At 38.3% G+C, this 24,932-nt stretch overlaps 1 protein-coding gene across 1 annotated transcript in view; it reads left to right on the top strand.

Annotated features, from left to right (window-relative positions):
• Positions 1-12,218: 12,218 nt before the first annotated feature.
• Positions 12,219-24,932, top strand: part of SLC9A3 (solute carrier family 9 member A3) — a 49,692-nt gene continuing 36,978 nt past the window's right edge. The window contains exon 1 of the mRNA XM_071450155.1: positions 12,219-12,523. Coding sequence (XP_071306256.1) covers positions 12,334-12,523 — 190 coding nt within the window. The 5' untranslated portion in view covers positions 12,219-12,333. The remainder of the gene's footprint in view (positions 12,524-24,932) is intronic.

Below are 24,932 nucleotides of genomic sequence, written 5' to 3'. Positions count from 1 at the left end.
GGTCCTACTCAGGTATAAGTTTGTAATCAGAATCTATCTTATTAATAGATAGATACCAAAAAGCTAAGACTCATGGTAGGAAAAGAATAAAAAACAATTAATTCTGTTTTCAAAAAAATTTTTTGGGCAATTCAATAGAATGATTACTTTATATGTGCTGACCATTTCAATCTTTGTTATTTATAGTTAAATGTGACATGGATTATTTTTTAAGGGAAATTCGAAGGTAACCACTAGAAAAAAGCCCTAATTTCTAGATACATTAATGATTCCAAGCAAAAAGATTGCCAAAGGCTACAAGCAAAAATACTGCTGTCTGCCTTCACAGAGTCCCAAGTGCAGAATTTGCTTTCCTGCCATGAGCTATCAATCTGCTTTCAAATGTATTTTCTATTAAAAGTATTTTAATGGTTATGATGGAATATATGTGTATGTGTGTATATATACAGTATAAAATTAAGTGCAATAAAACACTTTTGCTGAGGAAATGTCATAACAGTAAAGTCTGAATTTTCTTTTGATTGGGAGTTTTCAATTTCTGCTAAAACATTTCAAATATGCTAAGTAACAATATAGCTTCAAAGGAATAACATGTAGGAGGAAAAAGAAGTCCAACAGGTAAACAGATCTTTTTGCTTAGTGTGTATTTCCCACTCCTCTGTGATATCTTTGGTGGGGTAGTTACTGTATTCAGTTTCCGAAAGCAATACTATTTACAAAGACCCCCAAGAGGGAGAAGAATGCCCACGATTATATTAGGCTTTGTGTTTGATATATGGGAAGTTACTCAAAGCTGCAAGGAAGAACAAGAAGTAGAAGTGGCTTTGTTGTTGTTGCACTTGTTACATTGCCAAAATTTGAGTTTACTGAGGACTACAGTTTAGTTTGCAAACTAAAGCAATGTCTTATTTGATCTAAAATAGGATCATACTCTCATCAGTTCAAAAGAAAATACAAGTAATTTTTATATAACTATGAAAATGCAAAGAGATTTTAGCTTTGCAAATAGTGCTTTCTATTTCAAGTTTTCAACTGATGTGGTTTTCTTTGTAGCAATTGATTAAGAATTTTTGTAACAGTAGAAATGAAGCCTATTGAAATCAATCACTCCTTGGTTAAAGATACTTTAAGTTCAAATACACTTAAATTGTAGTAACTTCCAATTTAATACACTTTAAAATATCCAAGTGACATTATGTTACAGAAACTAGTCAGGGAAAGATATAATTGTGAGGAACCACTCATAAAATTCCGAAGTAAATCTTATCATCTTCTGGATAGGCTTTATGTAATCATTTCTTGGCAACTCAAAAAACACCCCCCAAACCAACAAATTAAACAACCCTGGCAAGCATGTAAAAGAAATTAGAATTGTTTCTAAAAATAGGAAAAGGAGAAGAAAAAGATAAACTACAATCTTATTTGGAATATTTTGTCACTATCTTTCACTTCAGTCCACATTTTTCTCACATAATAAGAGTATCATCAAGATAGCTGAATTATGAAAATAGACCATTTAACCCTACTTTTAACATTAAGAGGCATCTCCAGAAAGAAGTTAATTTTTATTTTGGAGTATCCTGAGTTTCCCTATGGACTGCCTGTGTCTTTCCATTGGTTAGGGAATGCTGAAGTGAGTATGGTCCTAAATATAGTGAGGTATGTAACATAAGGTTAAATTAAATTGTATCCCACTCCAAAATATTGATGTAGTAATTCAGAATGAAGCCACAATGAGGAATCTGGAAAGCATGGCAAAAATACTTGCATCTAAAGAAAAGGTTCAAAGCATTATATGGTTTAAGAGAAAAGCGAGTAAGAGCGTATATGCTAAAGACACATGGTAGAATAACACAGGAAACCAGACAGCAGAATCTTTTGTTCTTCCTATCAATAACAGGAACAAGGAAATATTCTGTGAAATTGTAGAATAATAAACTCAAAACTCATGAACAGGAAAAAATCACTCAGTCTGTAACTACGATCCTAATAATTAGAGATAGGAGTGGCACAAAGGTTAATCAGTTTTTGTAGGCATGAGTCACATTACTTCAAGTAAATAATAAAATCACTGCATGCTCTGGTCTGTAAATATAAATCCTGTCTTTTAAATTTTTTACAACTCTCCAGGTTTTAATGCCTCCTATTTTTATTAAAAATTCATCTTGCTTATGTAAAGTTTAATAATTCAAAATATTATCTAGACTCAACCCCTATTATTTTAATTTTTTTAAACTGTATTGCTCATACACTACTGCTTTCTATTTCAGAAACTTTCTGACCTTTCAGAAACCTCCCGTGTAATGAGAAACTGACACTGTTTAGCTTCTTTTTCCTTTGTTAGATTATTTTCTAGGTCATGAAGCTTCATGTTAAATATTACTGATAAGCACCACTGCTAGAGCTGAATGGGATACGAATAAGAATATAAGAAGAATATAAGAATATAAGAATACAAGAAAGGTCACCCTGATTCAAAACAGTCACCTAGTTCTTTTACAGTGGCAAGTACCTGTTGCTTGGTAAGGAGTTCAAGAATGTGATAATGATGCCCCTGGTATTCCTTGTTGGAAGGAAACTGTGTGTTTATTCCTGGAGTTTTGTTTGACCATTTTCCAATTCTTATTATAATTTTGAGCAGCCAGCAGGTTTTGAAGGTGCTTTGATAGTAGTTGACTGGGATTGACTTCTTTCTCTGTAGCTTGTAGTCTAGAGAATATTAAAAGAATTTTAATGACGTAGTTCCGTTGAAATACATTTGGGCCTCTTCCTCTTTCCTCTCTCCCACAGCCTACAAATCATTATAAACATACTTCCATTCATATAACTGAAAAATAAATATGATTTTAGGAATAGTGCCCTATATTAATATCAACTAAATTATGATAAAACTATTTATATATAAAGATAGCAAAATTTAATCTACCATAATTTATTATGTGAGAGAAAGAAAACACATTTGTTCAAGAGAAAAATAGGAAACAAAGATGTTTACTAATATTTCTTGTACATCTACCATCATTGATAATCCAGAGTATTCAATCTCATCTAAAGACTGTATATACCAGAATAAATAAAGAGATGATATAAGTAGTTTCATTCATCCTTAGATTTGGTGATCAGCCTATAGTAGTCAAGGATGCAGTGCCCTTATGCACTGTGTTTTGTAACTAGTAATTAATCCAAATTAATTAACACATATGCTTTGATGTAGAAGAGAGATATGTTTTTATCTTACATTACTTACATATTGATATCTGCTTTTTAATGCCACTAAGGTTGTATATAAGGACTTTCCCAAAGGAACACAACATACACATTGGGACACTATAATTTCTCTTAGCAGTTTGAGATGTCTGTATGTGTAGGGCCAGAAAATCAAATAGTGTCCTTTGATTAACAAATATGTCATCCTTGAGGTTTCAAAGAGATTTAGCTGAAGACTGAGAACTTTAATATGCAGCTGGTATTTGCATCTATATGGGACAACAGTTTATAGTGCATTAAAGATCCTGATCTTGCTTACTGGATTGCTTTAGAAGGTACTTGTTGCCTCAACATGGCCGTGGTTATTTTCACCCCTGCTCTGACATGGAGGAATGGGATAAAGATTGTTGTTGCAACGTTAGTGGGACAGAATATGATGATGCAAGGTGATGCAAATTGATTTAGAATAAACCCAGATTTATTGCCTGACCTAACAGATGGACTGTCATAGTTGTTGTACAAGGCAATAGGGAAGTAAAAACTTGTAGCTTGTGTGATTTCCTGAGATACATAATGCTGCACTGTTGAAGTGGAATTCTCCCTGTCTCTTTGCCTCTCTCAAACAAGCAGTTTAAAAAGAAGGTAAAACTGGGCATGTAAAAATAGATTAAGGAAATTTTAAATTTGTTTAAGAGGAGAAATAAGTAAAGTGCATAGAATATTGAGATCAAAATGTTTTAAAATTATTTTACTGAATCTCAATAAGGGACATTAGCTGTACTTCTCAGTGATTCCTCTTTTAACAGTAAAATTTAAGTGAAACATAAATAAGCAGAAGCAAAAATGAAAAGTTTAATTATGCACTGTTTCCTACTCTGTCTTAATATTTATATTAATATCAAGAACAGTAAGTCTATAAATGTATCTGGATCTCTGAAATAATGTTTGATGCTTGCTTTGATAGACACTTAAGAGCTCTAGCATTCAGAGAAGGAAAGAGACATTAATGAGACAAGAGGCACAGGGAAAAGAAGAATTTTGTTGATGCCCAAGTATGATCCTGGTTTCCCACTTGTGCAGAGAATATGCTTAGGACATGTAAATATTTACCTCAGCTTGATGGAGGTACACCACATTCTCAGTGTTCATCTTGTCAAGGTGCTAAGCTATTTTTTGTAGACTTCAAGGATCTGTGGCGGCAACAACTATTGAAAAAGCAGAGGGAGAATCAGGCTGGAAGAAGGCCCAAAGAGGAATACCTCAACCCTACAATTTGCAGCCCATCTTGTTTCATATTTTCATTAGTGCTTTTGGCATCCGCAACTGATTGCTGATAATTCAAAGTTTGGAGTCTCCACCCATATAGAGGAAGGCTGTGTTGAAAGGACATGGTGATACTGAGGACTCAGGTAATATTAATATAATGAAAAGAAAGATATACAATAGCAATACAATAATCAGCTAGCTACAGATTCATTCATTGGAATCCATCAAAAAGAGTAGGACTTGCCTATATTATTGGATTTTAGGGTGAGCATTGTGAAAAATTCTGGGATGTAGCCATTGAAAACAAATACCATTCACTTGTGCTTCAGGCCGTATTTTTGTGACGAGGAAGTATTGCTGCCAGCCTACAAAGCTTAACAAAACTTCATTTGCTTGTGTCCTGGTTGGCTCTGTTCAAGAAGGATTAATTAATACTTCTTTTCAAGTGTATTTTTACCCTTTTAAAGGGTAAAAAACAACAGAAGAAGAAACAGTGTTAAAGGACAATACTCAAGAATAAATAAGTTATGAACTTTCTGATTAAGTTTATGCTAGAAATTATATGAATATGCTTAACCAGCATAAATTATTTGAGATAAGGTTTCCAAGACAATGTGTGACAAACGTGTGCAGGAAATATGCAATGTGGTGCCTGTAGTCCCAGGAGACTGGATTTAGTGACCAGGGCAGTCCTCATAGTCTCATCCTGTATCTCTCTTCATAGCATCATCATGTACCTCTCTTCAGTATTACCTACATTTCTATGAGGTTTCTTCCCACATTTTAAGATGAGAGTACGGTCCATAAAACTTGATGATGTTCTGAACCAAGATTAAGCTAGTGAGGGCCCTTGAGAACAATTACCTCTGATTTTAGTGTCACCTCACTTCAGCACTGCAGTGAGAAATGGCTTATCAAAAGGTCCAAAAAGGAAATAGGAGGAAAACTGTAAGAATGTGCACCCAGGGGGCTAGTGATAGGATTGAATTCTTGGTCCCAGGAACAAGGTTTCCAGCAGCTCCCAAAACTGGATACATGCCTGTGTCATCATATCAAACACAGTCAACGAGGTGGTACGATAGTTAAATTTTAGAAAGGTTTCCCTAAGTATGCTTTTACTATATGGATTCTTATTTTCATCTAGGAGATGAAAATAATACTACTTCTCTGCAACTGTTCAGCTAATTTTTCTATATTTTCAATAGTGAGACTTTGTAGGAAACAGCAGTTTAAAATAGATCAGTCTGACAAAGCCTGGATCCACTGTCTAATTTTTTTGTGCAGCTTCATGAGAGTTACATTCTCATCATTTCCTTTCTTGCTTTCATTTCAAAGTTATCATGTTTTGATTCTAAATAGTATTCTTGAAAATTCACTAATAATATTTCTAGTCAAGGCTTCCAGAGGCCAAAAAATTAGTCATAGCAGAGTGATGTAGTTAGTTATACAATATAATAATGTCAAATTATTTTGCATATTTGGACAACATCCCTTTTCCTGTTTGTTTACTTAACCATTTACTGCCTTAGTCAGTTAGTTTATGACTGCTATTTTGGTAATGTGGAAGTACATGCTATGTATACTCTGCACCTTGTGGCCTTTGGAACTTCGGCGAGATAACCAGCAATCCAGTTCAGATTCCCTCAATTCAAAGTGGAGTGCCCTTCGACTTCAAAGAATCTCTGTGACTTTTTACACCAGTAGCAACAGACTGACTGTCTCTTCTCATTCTGCACACTACTGCCCAGTGGACCGCAAAACAAGTACAGAATTCCCTCTAAACTGATATTTGAAATAACACCTGCAAACTTCTCCAAATTGATTATAACTTTTAGTGATGATTTGTGTAATAATATAACAACTGTTTTTAATAACCCAAACTGGAGGAAAAGTAGTTGTCTTTTTTTTTTTTCCCTCAAATATTGAAGTTTCAGCAATTGCTTTTGCTTTGGTGCAGAATAAAATAAAATCAGAACCATGTTAAAATCTTCTGAGTCATGATCAGGGCATTCACCTGAAATATATGAAATTCAAGGTTATGTCTTTGCACTAAACTAGGCAGATTCTTGATGTTGTCAGTTCTGAAGTTTCTCCTTCCTCTGGGACTTTAGCCAGGAATACCATTCTGATCATGTGAAGACTTCCAAAGGAAAGATTCATAAAAATATATGTGTTCCACTTAAATGTTTGGATTTTAGTAAACTGGAATTAACTAACAAAAATACATCTACTACATCTAATGCATTGTTATTAAATAGCAACAGGTTTTAAAGAACACGTCAACAACAAAGTAGTATTGCCTGCAATTTATGTCTTTTTGTGTTGATAAAATTGCCATAATCAATACCTTAAGCCATAAATTGTGTTGGCAGATTTTTTTTGGCATTGTAATTAATCAAGTTATTTGACTCTTTGATTTATGTGATTTAAATTCAAAGGAATTGCTAATTATTACAAGATTATTGCTGCTCCTCAGCCAAGGTTCACTTTTCCCTTAATCCCCTTAGATAAAGAAAAACCATGAAATTTTGCACTCACAAAATCTCAACTGCCTTGAGATTTAGAAATATTTTAGAGGAAAATTCCTTTATGTGCAATGAAAGAGGGGAGGTTTAGATTGGGCATTTTGACGTTGGGAAGCATCCTAAAGGTAGGAGTAGCTTTAAACTATCATCAGATCCAAGATGCTTAAGGAAGTCCTGTCCTCACAGGTTACTGAGTGCCTTCAAGCCCAGGTAGACCACCTTCTGCTAGAATTAGCTTTGGATTGCAAGAAGGAGGTAAGTTTATTCGTGTGGCTAGTTTTCACATACTGGTTAAGTGGCCCATGTCCACCCCATGGCCTAGCAGTTGAAACAAGCATGAATCACTGCAGGGCAGTGGCTGCTGCCAGATGAGCAGACCTCAGCACTCAATTCATGGAGGGCAGGGACAGCAGGACACACTTTGGTGAGGCTGGCGGGGTGTCTCCACCTGCAGGTGTCACAGGTGATTTTGAACAATCAATCAATGTGCCTGCCAGAACAGGAGCACTGGGGATGGTGTATTGAATCTGGAGCAGCTTTAGGTGAAATCAGCTGAACTTTTTCACGTGAACATGCACACATTTAGCTAGGCAGGGGACGCATGAATGATGGATTTCACAGAGGCATGGTATATGGAGAATCAAGAAAAGGAAAGATTCCCTCTCCGTAGATCAGCCAAAAATTAAGATGAAGAAACATCAGAGCCTACTTATAAACCTAAGAAATAAATATAAAATTATCATGCTAGCAACTGAAATTATCTACTTAGCTGCCTTTGTTATTTAAGAGTCTTCCTAGTTTTCCTAAGAAATTAATCTGTTTTGCTTTTCCTCTCAGGTTAAGCTACAGGAGGTACAGGAATACCTGTACACAGAAACAATGCCGAACGGCACCTTTATTTTCCTTTTCCCCCCACTGTATCTCTGAAATCTGTGGCTATCATTTCTGTCCCAGTCTTCCCCCAGCTTTTTTAGCATAAAGCAAAAGGATGATTTTTAAACATCAGCAAAGACAACCTCACTATAGCTAGAGGAATCACTTGTGTCTTGTGTCTAGTATAAACATTTGTGTTGGTCAGGCTTATGTGAGTACCTGGAAGGGGTATATGTGGTGAAAAATGACAAAGCTGAATTGGAAGGGATAGAGAGAGAATCATATCTTAAGTACTGGGTTGAAACATCATACACAAATTGCATTTTGAGTGTTCCTTAGATCTCACTAGTAGGGATTCTTGGTAAGTATTAACAGAAGGTATGCATGAAAAGGAAAGACAGCAGAGCCATGGAGAACAAAGAGCAGAGAAATACGAGTGGCATGCCAATAACATGGGAATGAGGTGAGTACAAGACAGAAAGTGTGGAAGATGCAGACTGTCACAGGTGGCCATCTTTGACTAATAGCAAACCTAGAAGAGTCCTAATAAACAATAGAAGAATATTCCTTGAAATTGGAACTGAAATAAAGAATACTTTTAATACACATGGCATTTTATAAAAATACACGGAGTTTTTTCCTAAACATATATGATAAAAAGCATCAGTCTTCTGGTGATATGTAAGAACTTTTTCTGTCCCATTCCCTTTTCACTGTACATGACACCGAAGCTCACGCAGATATATCCCTTATGGGGGGACTCTCCTTAGTGAAGGTCCTAGGCTGTGTCAGTTTGTCATTCGTACTGTCCTACTCCTACTAGATTAGCTTCTAATCTAATATAAGTGTGGAGGTTCATTAAAAACAGTAATAGCAACAACAATACACCAAAAAAATCTCACAATCTGCCTAAAATATTTTCTAATTTCAAAAAATATTGGAGGCTAAAAATGAAAGTTCTGGTAAGAATCCTTGCTATCCTTAAAGTGAGTCTTGTCTTGAAATGATTCATGAAGAATTCAGCTAATTTCCTCTTCCACCCTACTTCCCAGCCAAATCTATTTCCTACCTGTCTGGTTAATTCATTCTCACCCTAGTCTTCATCTTATCCACTTAACTGGTAGTAATGCGTGTGGGCTGATATATATATAAAATATACTTTCTAATGTAATTTCAGAGGTTCATATTTATAATGTAACACAGTGCTATGCAACATCACTTAGTCCAGCAGAATTTGTCCAACTCCTTGCAGCATACACTTGCACAGCGGCACTCATTTCACTTGGAGAGTGATTGGCAAAATGCCAACTGTTGAATCAAGTAAATTCACTATAAATTTGTGTGTTTCTCCATTTATCTACAGTAATTTTCACCAAATTGTGCAGTTTTATTGATGCAATTCCATTCACAATAGTTACTGTTCTATTTAACTTTGTATACAGTTGGCATTATGGCATAAGATTATATACTGGAACCATATTCCATTCAAATCCATTCAAGTCAATTGCCAAAAGAAAAAAGAAGGTTCAGGACACAACACCATTATTTCTTCAGTAAGTAGAAATTTTCCTTCTGCAATCTTTCTGGAAGTCAGGAAGTATCAGCTGTTGTGTGATATGATATCTTTATTGCAAGCATAATACTCAACCAATGTTTTTTGTTACTGATACAGAGCCAGGTTATTGGAAACTATGTAAGGGCTTCCATAAAGAACATACAAGAAAATGGACTCTGATAATAAATGCATATATGCAACTGTATGCTTGTACAAGTACATATTTTGTATATAAGCTCATGAATACTCAGTGGATTCTTGGTTTATTGTACATGTATTGGTGTACCTATAGGAAATTCACGATTGTCAGTCCCTTCTTCTGTCCTCTCTGTGTCCTGCTGAAATATTAATGAATCACACAACAATTCCCTGATATCTACAGTCATTTGATACCCTGCCAACTTAAAAAAATTCCAAGCAGTCACAAGTGCACTTTGAACTATTAACTTCTTGTTGTTAAAAGAAATACAGTGTTGGCATTTTAACAATGTTTTAAACCTTGTTTTTACAAGATTGTAGTGACAACTTTTTTTCCCTAATACTGGTTTCCTCAGCCAGCAAACTCAGAATTGGCACGTAACTTTGGTTACTGTTGTCATGGGCAGAACATTGCCTACAGGCAATCAGAGGCTGATCTTAACTGGTGCTCCTCCAAGCCTTTCCTTATCTCTAGAAAGGATCCACTGGAGAAGGCTTTCTCATTTTTCTAGCTCTGCTGCAGGTATTCTTGATCTAAGACACATTTAATAATAACCATCTGGACAACATGGTTTTTTCTAATCAGTTAGCATTTTTTGGAATTAGATTTGGGAAAAATCATTAATATAAGATGGAACACTCGCAGCACTGGTGCCCTTTCATTAGCTGCAGCTGAAATGTTTAATTTCAGTGGTATGAGCATACTTGGAATAAGTTGTGATACTAAAAACACTGCTGACAGCTTGTCTCTAATGAAGTTCATGGTTCTCCTAATAGTAGCAAACAGAATTCATGTTCATGGCTAGGAACTAATACTCTCCACGGGGCTCAGCAACAGGTTACACAGATGATCAGCAGCTACCTAATTCCAGCTACAGTTTTCTCTCTCAACTGGCTATCCACAAAAATGGTACTAAGGCATTGGCTACAGTCACCTGTAGAAAAGTCACAGAACTTAGGAGCAAATTCTAAACAACATTTGGGTGCCCAAATCATGCTCTGAAAAAGATAAAAAAAATGTAGATAGAATTTGTTGTTAGATACTGAAGAATTCTTCAGGTCTTTGTCTACAAATTTACTGAATGTGAAGGAGATATTTTGCTGTCTGTCATGCTTCCTAAAAAGAGTTGCTAATTCTGTCTTCAGATTTGCTCCCTCATAAAAAACTTCCCATATAATTCCCTTTCACTTAAATAATGAAGAAGGAAAGAAAGTCTGCAAGATGTTTCATTGTTTGAAGACAGTTGGTCCAATTTGGGGCCTGCACTTGCTTTGAGGTAATAATGACAATAACATGCCATGGAAATTTATAGATTTAATTAACTAGCTAATTTATTTATGGAGTGTCTGTGCAGGACAGATGACTATGAAAAAGTGTGTGGGTTTTCCCCTTAGTGAAATAATAAAAAATAATTTCTTTGGTTTCCAATAATTTTTAAAGGAGTTAAAGGAGTCCTGTTCATTTTTTATCTCTAATAAAACCAGCTGTTATGTTAGGGAAACAAAAAGGTAGTGTTTTTCCACAGAAAGTCACAGAAGGAGCAGACTTCACATAGATTGTTTTGGAGCACACAAGAGTGGAGAGGAGTTGCTGCGGCTGTTGCTGAGGTGTGTGGAAGGGCGCCCTCAGCTCTGCCCGTCGGGAACAGGATGCTTTGCTGTCCTTTTACTGCAAGGTGATGATTATCATGGGTCCGTCTGCCTGCAGCACCATGGTCCCGTGATATCATGGACCACGCAGGATAGCAGGCAAATGTTATCAGCAGGAAAACAGCCTTTAGGGAGAGAGTAGAATCTCCGAAAAGGTCTCACGGTGTAAGCATTAAAAAACAACAACAAAAAAAAAAGGCAAACCAAGCCAGATAGCTTTTTTAATGCAGTACATCTTAACAAGCAGCTGCAAGCAGATCTAAGTGGAAAGCCGAATGTTGCACGCTGCTGTCCTTTCCCCGAGCACCGTGGGAAGAGGTGCTCTCTGGTGGACAGAAAAAGCACGTTCCTGGTCCGAGGAACGTGCCGCTGTGCCCTCGGTGAGCTCGATCGAGCTCAGAAGGGGACTCGAGGCTGACAAGCGCAAAAGAGTGCGTTTCCTCTGTGACAACCTGTCGGGAGAGTGAGGCTGAGGGAGGGAGGCTAGTACAAAAGCATCCAAAGTGCCCGAACGGAGGAGACCTGTGGATGTCCCGCGCACTCGGCTCCGCTGTGGGCGCGGACGCCGGGCTCCCCTAAGACATACCCGCGGGAGCGCTCCCAGCGCTGGCCGCTGCTGTTCGCTGCCCAGCTGTCCAGGGCCTCACGGACACAGCCCAGAGCCTGCGGAGCTGTCCGCCGACCCCCGGGCGCTCCGTCAGTGAGGGCATCGCCGTCCCCGCACGGCAGCCTCTGCGGGAGCGGCGGGAGGCTCCGCCTCCGCCCGATCGGGAACAGCCTGATAAAGGCAGGTGCGGGCGAGCAGCGGGACCCCAGCTCGAAGCATCTGCGTGTGCGCGGAGCCTCTGACCCGTCCTGTGCCACCCCACGCGAGGCGACGCCTGGAGCAGCCGGTGCGGGACGGGACAGGAGGGGACCCTGCCGCCCTCGGCCGCGCGCGCCGCTGTCCCACCGTCCTGAGCCGTTGGGCGCAGGGACAAGGACCTCGCCCCCAAGGACCTCCGAAGAGGCGGGATCTCTCCGGGAAGGGGAAGCAGAATTTTGTTGTGTGATTTGAAGATGAGGCCGGTATCTGGAGTGGCGCTCCTCCTGGGGCTGATGGCTCTCCCAGCGGCGCTGGGACAGAGAAGCTCGGAAAGCCATAAAAATAGCAACGAAAGCTTTGCCATCGTGTCTTTCAAATGGGATCACGTCAAGGAGCCGTATATCATTGCACTCTGGATACTTGTGGCCAGCTTGGCCAAAATCGGTGAGTCCGGAGTTACACATTAATACATGTCCTCTCCCTTTCCCTCCCCCCTAGCCCTTCTCCCACCCAACGTAAATGAAGAAAGCTTATCATCGGTCCGCTGACCCGTTTTCAGGGGGTTTACTGTACTCTGTCCTGATTTCATAATACTGCCCTACACGGTGCTTAGCAGTGTGATTTTCACCAGCCTCGAGGGGTTACCTGGTTCATTTTCACCGCCCACGACTGTGGCTTCTGCATCTCACTCCTTGAAAACCCTTTCAATTCCTTGAGACCTTGCATTCCCCTTGCTCCCAGGAAAAACTTTTTTGCAAAAGTGAAACAAAAATCCGGCCTTACTGCTTACACAATATCTACCGCACTTTATGATATGCTTTTCTCCTGCCTATGGTTGTTAGCTATATCAGCTCGTAATATCAAAACTAACCAGTGCAAACTGCACATATGAACTTAGCATTTTCTGCTTTGAAGTGCATCGTTGGATTAGTGAAAGAGCATCGTTTATAGAGAAAGGCAACACATATTATCAGATCATCTGATGTAGCTGAAAAAAATACAAGCTTTAGAGCACCCAGAATTTTCTTCAAGAAATTGGAACAAGTGAAAAGCCAGGACTTAGCCTAACTTCTGTGTAGTTTAAATGAATTTATATGAATGCTCCAACTCTTGTGTTCTGAACTTTGTGACTTTCTCCAAAAGCGATCTTGTATCAGTAATGCAGTTTGCTGAACGAGAAAAGTCGCTGTTTAATTAGAATGCATTTTACTTGATTGATGCTATTACTTTCAGACCTTTTGCCTAAAAACACACCTTCAGTTTGGCTGACACTGTAAATGCCATTTTAATTTAAAATAAATCTTTTTTATAATCAGTCTCCTCTCAGAAGGTCAGCTGAAAATCCTACTGAAGACTTTTCTGGACTTGTACTCTTAATACTAATTTGGTATACCAGAATCACATCCCATAGATTTTTCATGCCGCAGAGAATGAAAGATGTAAAAAGGTATACTTGGGTATATTCTGTCTAGCACATAAGAGAAGCACAGTAAGACCTGGATGGAAAATGTTGTCTTCAAACTCCAAAAAAGTATTTTACAAAGGAGTATGTTACAGGTTGGGGTGATATTGTACATAATTTTCCAGCAGTATTTGCATCTTGGCTTTTACTTGATTAACCATAGATATATAACTAAATACCTTTCTCTGAACCTGTTTGACTACACTATGCAAATAGTTTGTCTTCAGACAGTTGCTGCATCACCGAGTTTACATAACAGACAATTATGTTTTAATTTACTTTTATTGATGAGTTATAGCAATTAGAAAGCTGGGGAAACCATATACAGGAAACAACTGACAACACTGAGTACCTATAAAATTGTACTGAACAAAGTAATAAACAGGCTGCTTGTTTGAACTGTCTTTTTAGACAGTCTTCCAAGTAAGTATAGTTATTAAGGCCTTGTGCTATTTAGACTTTGCTGTTCTGGACATGTGGCCCAGTTGTACAGTGTAATATTAATGGTGCACAACCATATCAGTTTGTGTCTAAAGCCACTGAACCCAAGAACAGGACAGTTAGATTGTACTATATTTAAATTGCAATTGCCTGGATTGAGATTAGTTGAGATTAATATGAGCCATTTTACCATGAAGTCCTTGATATAAACTCTTGATAAAGCGCTTACTGTCAGGAGCCAGGTGGTGCTGATTCTGTTTTTAAATTCTTTGTACTTCTTTCATAGCTGCACAGAGCATGTCACTTATTAGTAGATCATACTTATCATCGGCTCCATCACTTTTCTTCCCAGAGCTCTCAAGCTTTGTATGTTTCTCTCTTCACATTTGTATTTTTGATCCTATACTTCTCTGGACATAGTTTCTGGAGAAGCAGTGGATAACTGCTGTATTCCCCTGAGAGCCTATGAATGTCTCTGTTTTCCCCATCAGTTACAAATAACACAGAGAAAAGCAAGAATGTACACTCACTGTTCAACACCTTCTTAATGAAGAAATCATGAAGGTGTTCATATAAGTCTGTGAGAAAGGGAACTGAAAAAAATAGCTTTTCTGCCTTCTGTCTGCCTTTGTGTGTCAAGGGTTCTGGAAAGTAGGTCAGAAATCTATGAGATTTTGAATTGCAAAAGTCCTGTGCTGCATCAAAGAAAGTTTACATATTCAAAAAGCAGACAGAAGAGAACTGAGAAAGAAATATAGAACATCTATCCTTGGGTTTCTTTACTACCTGAAGCAGGTCAGTTGTAGTGGAGTGAAAGTACTGGTTGTGCTGTGGGTTTTTCAGCAGGGATGGAGCTGTTCTTACACATGCAAGCTCACTTCTCCGTGGCTACAGGGATTGGGAGTTATTTTACTGATGGATGATAGACAATTGGGTCAGCAGGAAGTGTTCTAGGAATTGCAGTTGGTACCTGGGGATAAAGGTATATGAGAATACTTTGCTTTCTCTTGAATTGGAATAGCATTAGTGGTTTAGTGCTTATTTGAATTTTTGTTGCTTTCAGGGTTTTTTTAGATTTGTTTTGTTTCATTTGTGTGGAATTTCAGGGTTTTTGTAAAAAAACAAGTTTCAGTTCATGATATTATATGACTGGGGGAAGCATTTTGTATTAGGAGATTTTTGCAGATTTTCTGGGGCTTGATGTTCATATTGTGTACAAGGTATTCTGCCACATAAACTATTGTATATTAAATCTCATAAGTATCCCTATACATGAAGAAGTGACTAGTTTTGGGCTTTTGGAGAAGGAAACTGCTTTTTTAGTTTTAGTTTAGTCTAGTTACTAGTTAACTCTAAATACTGCTACAAATGAAACTGTGGAAAAGAATCTTCATACAATTGGCTTTCATGCATTATAGAAAATAAAAAAAAATATGTGCCTTCCATGAAACTTCTGATGCATCTTGGTCTACTGTTTAACATATTCTAATTTATTTTGTTTGACCCTCTTCATCTGAGATATTCCAACTTTTCATTCTTCCACTTCACGTGAAACATTTTTAAGGTTCAAAATGTTCTGCTTTGGCTAATGATCTTTATTTCTTCTTTTGGTAGGCTGTCTTATCACTACAGAGGAGTATCCTTGTGGGATAGGGCCAATAAACTACTTACATTTGTAAATCTAAGCCAGAAAATCATCTTATCTACATTAAGAAGTACATGAGGTACAGCAGAGGACCCTCCTGGTGGACCTCAGGAGTCCACGTCCTGGTTATCTCAGTGCTTCAGAAGAAATAAGCAATACCACTGAAAAAGAATAACCTCCAAATGCACATCTGTGCATTTATAGCTACAGACAGTACAGATATTTCCTGCTGTAGGTAAAGGATGTACCATTTTTAAACAACATACTCACACAATGTAGTTCTGGTTTAAGATGAAAGACACTTGTACGCTGACCAGACTCTCACATTCTTTCTAAGCTCACTTGGCAATGTGCTCTTCTTCTTCTTTATATGTCTGTCATGGATAACATCTTGGAAATAAACTTTGAATAAATAGATGCATAGAAGACACAAAATATTTCAGCTGGAAAGTCTCCACAGAAAGAGGCAGGAACAGGTGGAAGATCAGAAAACTTTGGAAGTAGAAGAAGGGAAGAAATAATGAGCTCAGAAGCTAAAAATGGCTAAGAGAAGAATTTTTTTAACACTGAACATTGTATACAATTTTGTGATGGTATTTCTCAGACCATGTCAATGCAAAAAAAAAAAAAATGCTTTCTACTTGAGGGATATCTAATACATGTTTCTACACTTGTTCAGAATCCTAGGAAACAGAGAGAGATTGTATTTATATCTTCATTGGAGTTTATATTAGGGAAATTGTGAAATTCCTTCTTGCAGTTTAAATCCCTTTCTGTACTCTAATATTTTTATAACATTTTTTCAACATTTTTACAGAAGAATAGGTAATTGTTCCAAAGTAAAAAAAAAAGCTCTTCAAAGCAGCCTTTTTGTCTGTCTGACCCGCTGGGTTTGCTCCGTGTATGCAGATAAGCAACTGGAAGAAATAGTGGGAGAGTAAGTGACTATGAACAGGAATGAGGAAGGCTACACAACCTTTTCATTATCTGAGTCAATCCTCCTGCCAACCATTTTTGTTGGTATAGGTTATGCTGAGTCTAAGAATGTCACAATTTTTTTTTTCCCTTAATTTCTGTGTAGTTGCATACAAATTCTAAAGGCTTATATATAAGAAATCAAAAAGTGGGAGTGAAATTTGAATCCAGGGCAGCTGGTAAATCTGTCCTCAGGAATGCCACAATGCTTTGGAGGAGGGGGAAGAAATGATTCAATAACAGTGAGCAAACACATAGGAGAAGACGGATGAAGATACTGTGTCAGATGAACTTGTTGAGTCCATCAGCTCTTGAGACCCCAGGAGGATCACAAGCTTCAGAGCACAATGCATCTCTAAGCTTAGAGATATGGCTCCCCACAAACAGTCTAGTTTCTGCATGCCTGGACTCCTTCACATTGTCTCAAACTATCCTGAGAAAGGAGCTGTTTAGATTTTGTTAACACAAACAATTGCTGTGGAGAATTTTAAGTATGTTAGGGATGGGCTGGGGAAGGAACAGTGAAAGGCAGGTCTAACCATCCATCTAATTTAGACTCCTGGGGCAATATTTTCTTTGAAGAAATCAATAACCCTCCTTCCAAAGCAAACTGTCATAACAAAAGCCCATTTGCCTCCAAAGTTTCTCCTCCTAGCACTCTAGCTACTGAAAAGTGTCAGTTAAGTAGAGAAAGTGTTTTAGGGTATTGTTTTAATAAAATAAAAAATGTGAGACTAGCTCTTCTGTTGGAAATTCTTCAGTAAATGACATAGTTAGAAAAAATGTTGAAAGGTGCTTAGCCGAACTTTACTGGGTGTATTTAACTGAAAATGGAGTCAGAGATTCAAAGGTGATGATATCACCAGATCCTGCAAAGTTTAAAACCTCCTCATGATTGTAGATCTTGTTAAAAGTTGCGGTCATTAGCAAGTGATAATATGGAAAAAGTCTTTACATTGTGACCTAAGAAGTCTAGAGTTAGCTATCGCCGCACCGCCCCCCCCCCCCTCCGCCACTCCCGCCCATCCTGACAAAGATAAGAAGGGGAAAATGCTTCTTTTACCTTTATTGTGAAGTCAGTAGAAGCTGAAACAGGTTAGCACACTTAGAACAGAGGCATATGCATTTTCTCCCCAGACAGTCATAGAAACACTATAAAATTGTGCTGGCAATTATTACATATCTGCTGTCTTCATTTTTGTATGATGCTGTATTTTCTTCTCCAACATGCTGTTTAAAATACCTGTGAACTAGGAATGTTAAGTACTGTAAAATCTCTTATCTTTTTAAAGAATTACCTTTTATATCTAATATTTTATAAGTTTTAGGCATCTGAAAAGAATATTTCCAAAACTGAATAATAGCTTTGCCTTTCCAATGCTAGGAACAACTGTGTGAGCCATATTTTAAGTGATAATCTGTGAGCCATATTTTTAAGTGACTGCCTATTCCCACATTTTAGTTCCATTTTACTCTTGTGCCTTACTCATAATTTTTCTGTACTTCCTGTCTCCCTGTAACACACATCTATCTTCTTCCCCCTCCCCCTCCAAGTCTTGCAAGTCTCAAGTCTTAATTATTTAGAGCAGGGAAGAAGATATCAGGATAGTATAATTTGACAAGATTCAGATTACATGCCCTGGCAAATAGCAAATGTACAATGGCAACTTGTGTGAATTACATAAGAAAACAATGGCATTTTGAGAATGGCCCTGAATTGAATACAGTTCAGGCATGCATACCTAAGGAAGGATCTCTGCCATCAATTACTTTCAGGCACCTGTGTGCAAAGTGCTCGGCGTTCTCTGCAGAACAATGGAATCCTTTTAATACTGTAGTCTTAGGATTGTTGAAACCATTGATTTACTGTCTTCAGAGCTCAAGCCACTTATTACCAAGAGCTATCTACAAATCCCCCGAAGTGACTGTAAATCTCTTATGTGGTAATGCAGCAGACCACAGCCCCACAAGGAATAGACCAAGGTGTCTCTGGGTGTACAGAGTAGGTGTACACTTGTTCTTCAAGTGAAAGGCTCTGAGGTCCCCCTTTGTTTCTTGTGGACCTTTGTGTGTTAGAGATGCTTAGTAGGGAAGCTGGTACTGGAAATCCTGAATTATTACTTTGTTTGACACATACAACCAGAAGCCTGTCAAATATCAGTAGTTTTACCACAAGTTTGCTTTAAGAAATGTTTGGAATTCAACTAAAAGAGTTCTCAGCCCTATTTACCTGAGTTTTAATTGCTCTGAATTAACGGGCTAGTGGATTACTTAGTTCTTCTGTATCATATGTCTCGCTCTGTTCCAAGATGAAATGTTGAGTCCAAAGTCAAAGAAGAATATTTCTTATCTGAGTATTCTTTTTTCTCAGGAAAATGTCTCTGATTTTTCTCTCCTCCCTGCAGCAATGAAGTTAGACTAATGGCCTGAAAAACTAGAGTCTTTAATTGCTATTCGGTTTTTTGACAAGTGGCAACCCTTTAAAACTAGAGACCATTAAAACTGTCTTGGTAAACCACAGAGCATGGTGGATTGGCTGTGTTGCAATACTTTGTTTCCTTTTGTAAAGCAATTTGCAGAGTATTTTCTGTGGAAAATATTATATTGCCTGTGGAAGGAATGACTTGATACCCAATTGGCTGCTATGTACAGCACTGTAAAGTCATAAACACTGAAACTACAGGCTGACAAGGAAGAGCTGACCAAGATGGAATGCAAGACATCAAATGGAAACACTTTCAATTAAGGCACGAATATTTAATGTTCATTCATGGAAGAAGAAAACTGGAAGGTATTCTGAAAGGCCTGCACAATAACAGGGGTTTTAAGTAGTTGGATCTGGAGAGTTTTCTCCTTCCATTAAATGAAAATAAAAGCAGTAATTCTGGATTTATTAAAATGTGTCTAGGAGAGAAGTTCTGCATTTATCTATTGAAAGAAAAAATGCCTTGGTTTTTGCCAAAGCCAAATGTAAAATAGCAGTAATCACATGCCAGGGAAGAAAATCTCAGTGTAGATTGTAGATTGATTTTTCAAAAACATGTGGTTATGGTTATCTCTGCTTTTTAAAAATTGGGGGGGGGGGGGGGGGGGGGTAAGTTTGAACTAGTATCTTTATGGATTCAGCCAGTTTCATAAGTTAAGCTTTGAGGAAAATATTAAATATTAAGAAACCGGTAAAGGTCTTGAGACAGTGAGATTCCACAATGAAAATCTCCCAGGTGCAAATAGATTGTAAACTGATGGAGAGACTTGCTAGCTCTTTTATTAAAATTAACTTGTTTCATTGGTTTGGTGATATAATAATATTCCAGGGACTAGATGATACCAGTTAGTATAAGATAGCTTTATGTTAATGTTATGTTGATACATTAACAGTTGTACTGGAGGTAGAGTTGTTATGTGATCATACATAAAACTAAATATAGATATAGTTTGGCGATATTACAATCCTACTCCAGTGAAATACTAAACTGGTGAATATCTAGATGTAAATTTTCAGACCTTGGCAGCTTAGATATATGCTTAGGAAATTCAGTTAATAAATGATACTTAGTGGTTTAAGTGGTTAAAATATTCATTCCAGAATGACTGAAGCAGTTTTTGAATGCTTGCTCTTCTGTCTGTGCACAGTCTAGAGTGTGAAGTGCTCTAAGACCTGGTTTGAATTAAATATCCAGATTTTCTGTTGAAATAATTCTGGCTCTAAGCTATTCCATCCTATTTAGTTCTGGGAATGAATTCGGGAGAGTAGTGAACTGGGGAAAACTGTTTGATACTGGGTCTCCTATGGAGTTCACAGATTCATAAAATAATAGTGTCACAGGCTTGTTGAGGTTGAAAGGTGCAACATCTGGTCCTGTGCTCCAGCTTACCCAGGATGACCTACAGCTCATTGCCACGATCATGTCCAGACAGCTTTTGATTATTTACAACAACCCTTTAGGGCAGCCTGTGCCAGTATTTGGCCACACTCACATCTCTGCCAAGCTGCTCTGCAGCTGGGTGGCCCCCTACATATACTGGTGTGGAGGGTTGTTCCTCATCAGTTGCAGGACTCTGCACTTCACTTTGCCAAACTCTATACAAGGTTCCTGTCAGCTCATTTCTCCAGCCTGTCAAGGTCCCTCTGGCCTATCAGCCACTCCTCCAAATTTGTGTCATCAGCCAAATTGCTGAATTGCTCTCTGCCCCATCGTTCAGACCATTAATGAAAATGTTAAACAGGACTGGACTCAGTTCAGACCCCCCGGGGTTCACTGCAAGTTACCAAGCCTCCGACTATACTTTACACAACTGATCACCATCCTCAAGGTCTGTCCTTTCATCCGGTTTTCAATCCATCCCACAGCGGCTCATCCAGCCCCTACAGCAACAGCCTGAGGCTGTTCTGGGAGGCAGCGTCAAAGGCCTTATTGACGGCTCATTAGAAACTCATCAGGCACTGGTCTCCCCTCATCTTCCATGTGCATCACTTATTGTTTTCAGGTTGGTCAAGCACTTTCATGTAGTGAACCATGCTGACTCCTCCTGGGAAATTTCTTGTCCCTCATGAGTCTGTTTACCGAATTAGTTGCTCTGTCAGATCTGCAGAACCTTGGATTAGCAGTGGTTATACATGGGTAGACCTTCATCTGCATCTTACCCGGTCAAAGAAAGCAACATTTGTGTATTCAATTGGTACACTTTGGATAGCACAAAATTGCACACTACAGAGAAGAGAGGAAAACAACGTGGTCCTATAGTAGCCACTTGATCATGCCGTCATGAATTAAATAAAGGAATGACAAAGTACCAGCATAGTTTATCTCTCCTTTAAGCTAGGTGCTCTCTGATCAGAGTGGCTTCAATTTTCTGTTATGAATGGCTTTCATTCATATATCACTCACCCTTCTGCCTTCTCTTACCTGATACACAGTGAGTTTCATCTCTTGTTTTAGCCAAACTTTGCCCCAGGAAGAATCGATATTCTAATGAGAATTATCATTATTGCTTGATGGGAACGTGCAGTGAGATCTGTTCACTGGTAGTACCAAGCTCAAGTAGCAGCTAAATGAGTCAGCAGGAACATGTGTAAACTCAGAAGTGGTGTTTGTAGTCTACCCTGTTTCCTACAAATCCCTTTTCTGCACACAAGCTGTATGCCAGAAAAGCACACCTCCATGGCTCTCCGTACTTATGCAGCTATTACTCCTGCATCTTCGACTTGCAGCACTGGCACTTTGCAACCTTGTCTCAGTTTGTCCATTTTTAATTGGCTTTTCTCAAGAAGACTGCCTTTGTCCTTCTAAAAAAAGAACCCTAAATTATGGCCATAATGGTCTTCTATTCCTTCCCGAAATTATACTCATTTAGCTAACTCCATTTCACTTCACAAAGGACTGTGAAAACTCTGACTCTGGATAGGAGGACATTTCAACTATTGAACTGGTATTTTGTCAAGAAACATTATTGAATTGTAGATAAAGATATTTTGGACTCAGTTACTTGGTGGGATCAGCTGTTGTGGATGACCATTAGTGGAGAATAGTGTATTTTTTTTTTCTAAGTAGAACTACTGCTTAAATGCTGTGTTTATTCTCATGCTTCTCCATTGTTTCACTTGCTACCATAGAAGCCATGTAGAAAAGAAATCACAAATAACTTCTTAGGCAAAAAAGTATTTGAAGTTGCATGCACAATCTTTCTGGTGTAATGAACTGAGAAAGATAGTCTACGTCTAAAAAAATAAACACTTTTGAACTGAGCATTGCCCTGATCAAGAATGAAAAAGTACGATAAAAGGTATGAGATGAAGGGCAGAATGGAAGCTACAGATAAGGGTGCTATTACATATACATAAAAACATTGGAATTAGATTGTGAAAGAACGAGAAAAACTGCAGAAAGAATCTCCATATTTACATTCAAAGCCTAACAAACACATAAATGTTTTAATTAATTTCTCAATTTCTGTTGCTTTGTTATCACAAAGAAAAGCATTTGACTGTCATTAAAGGTTTTCTGTTAAAATATTTTCTATTCATTGAAAGGATTTTGTCATAAAATACTGCCTGACAGGTTCTATCAAGACTTCTGTTAATCATAATGACTTATCATGAGTTAGCAATGTAAGATTTTTGGAACTTTGCTCTATAGAGCTTCAAGAGGATTGCTTTTGCTCTTGGGCAATCTATCCTCAGGAGGACTCATCCAGTAGCTCTCCGTGTTATCCTGTGGAATACACTGTATCTGCTGTACAGGCAGCATTTCTTAGAGAAGATGAAGAGGCATCAAATCACTGAATATCAATTTTTTCAGTTCGCTGTCATGCTAAGTATTCTTTCAAATGAGGGAGCCACCTTTCCACCTGCTCCTCGAAATTCTATAAATCTTCTGGGATATTTGAAGCTGGATCTTCCAATTGCTGCATGGAGCAAAGTCTTATGATCCAAGGCAAGAATAAAAGATAGGTTAGTGCCTCACTCAGGCCAGATATCTAAGTGGCTGTGTAGCATCTTTAACAGAGTCTGAAACATGTACCAGTGAAAACTTACACTGTCTTATGCAGTAGAAGTGCCTGGAAAAGGAAGGTGAGTTTTATTACTTTCTCCGTGACAAAATTTAGAAAAAAAGTCCACGATCCTCCAAAATTTTTGTTAAAAACGAAGAATATAAGTTCAGAAGATTCATTTTTTTTTTCAGTAGGATAGATACATCACTGAAGTCAGTGAAAAATAAAATTTTATAATTCACTTTCCCCCTCCTCTGCTCAAGTTAATTCAATTTTCAGACATTCTCTGATTTAAGGGTGAGGTTGTTACGATTTACATGAGCTTAAAAAAAAAGGACTCACATTGACCATGGACTTAAGGAGAGCAGCAATTCCTTAATACACAATATATTAATCTTATTTGAACCTTATGTTCCCTAGCCTTTCAGTAAACAGAAGAATATGTTCTCATGTCTTGAATACTTGTACTGAAGAAAATGGTAATTAAGGGATAAGCTAAATCTTTTTTGAACCAAAATTATTACTTTCAAGCACTCAGTAAGGCATCTTAATTCTTTAGCCTTTCTTAAGGAATACAGCACAGTTGATCTTACTAAAAACCATAATTCTTAAGGCATGTTCACTTGAATAATGCTGTTTGGTGTTTGAAAGTATGAGGATGTAAAAACAGCAGGAGGAAGTATGAAGTTTCCTTCTGTTTATTGTGATTTATGGGTAAAGATTAAAAGCAGTCCAAGATAAATCTGCCACTGCAAGTGGAAATTCAGCTTCTGTGGGGGTACTGAAGTGCTTGTGTCAGGAAAGACCCATGCAAATGTAAAGGAGAATGGTCTTACATTTTCCTCTTGCTGCCTGGTCTAGCATGTTTTGTCTGTTGCATTTTGGAGGACCCCAATGTGTTGAAAGTCAGTAGAATCTTGTCGATATGCCATCATGTGATAAATGCTTTCTGATTATAGGGAGATGAAGAAGTACTACTGCCAATGGTAAGGTTTCTGTTATAGTGCCTAAAACACAGAATCCTGGATCCAGCCAGGACAGGATTAATTTTTGCAGCCAGGAGGGGCATGGCGAGGAGGTGATTCTGTATCCCTTCAGTCATTTTCTGGGGAGGGTGAGAGGGTTCCCACTCTGGGTTGGGTTGTGAGGCAGAGGGGGGTCACAGTATTGACAGGGGCTTTCTGTGAGGAGTGGACAATAATTTGTGAATCAGTGACTGTTTTTCTTTACTGCTCTGGCATTGGCATTGCTCCTTGTTTTATTTTGTTGTTGCTTCCTGGGCAGCATCAAAAGCAGCGTGGCCAGCAGGTCAAAGTGGAGCAATTCTCCCTCTGCTTTGCCCTGATGAGAGCCTGCCTGGAGTACTGTGTCCAGCTCTGGGGTCCTCAGCACAGGAAGGAAAGGGATCTGTTGGAGCAGGTCCTGAGGAAGCCACCCAGATGACCAGAAGGTGAGAGTACCTCTCCTATTAAGACAAGCTGAGAGCATTTAGGTTGTTTGAGAAGGCTCTGGGGACACCTCATTGTTGTCTCTCAGTACTTGAAGGGTGTCCAAAACAAAGACTGGGGCAGACTTTTTAGCAGGGCCTGCTGGGATAGGACTAGGACTAGTGGTTGTTAACTAAAAGAATCAGGATACATAGAAGGAAGAAATGACTAGGGTGGTGAAACACTGGAGCAGATTACCCAGAAAGGTGATAGATGCTCAGTCTCTGGAAATATTCAAAGCCGGGTTGGATGGGTCTTTGAGCAATCTGGTCTAGTTGAAGATGTCCCCCCTCGTTGAAGGGGATTGGAGTAGATGACCTTCAAAGGTCTTTTCAAATTGTAACTACTTTA

The sequence above is a fragment of the Agelaius tricolor genome, unplaced genomic scaffold (genome assembly GCF_023055355.1).
Source record: "Agelaius tricolor isolate 1412-34295 unplaced genomic scaffold, bAgeTri1.0.p SCAF_2, whole genome shotgun sequence".
NCBI lineage: Eukaryota > Metazoa > Chordata > Aves > Passeriformes > Icteridae > Agelaius > Agelaius tricolor.
The sequence above is the reverse complement of the archived record's forward strand: the minus strand, read 5'-3'. Positions and strand labels throughout refer to the sequence as shown.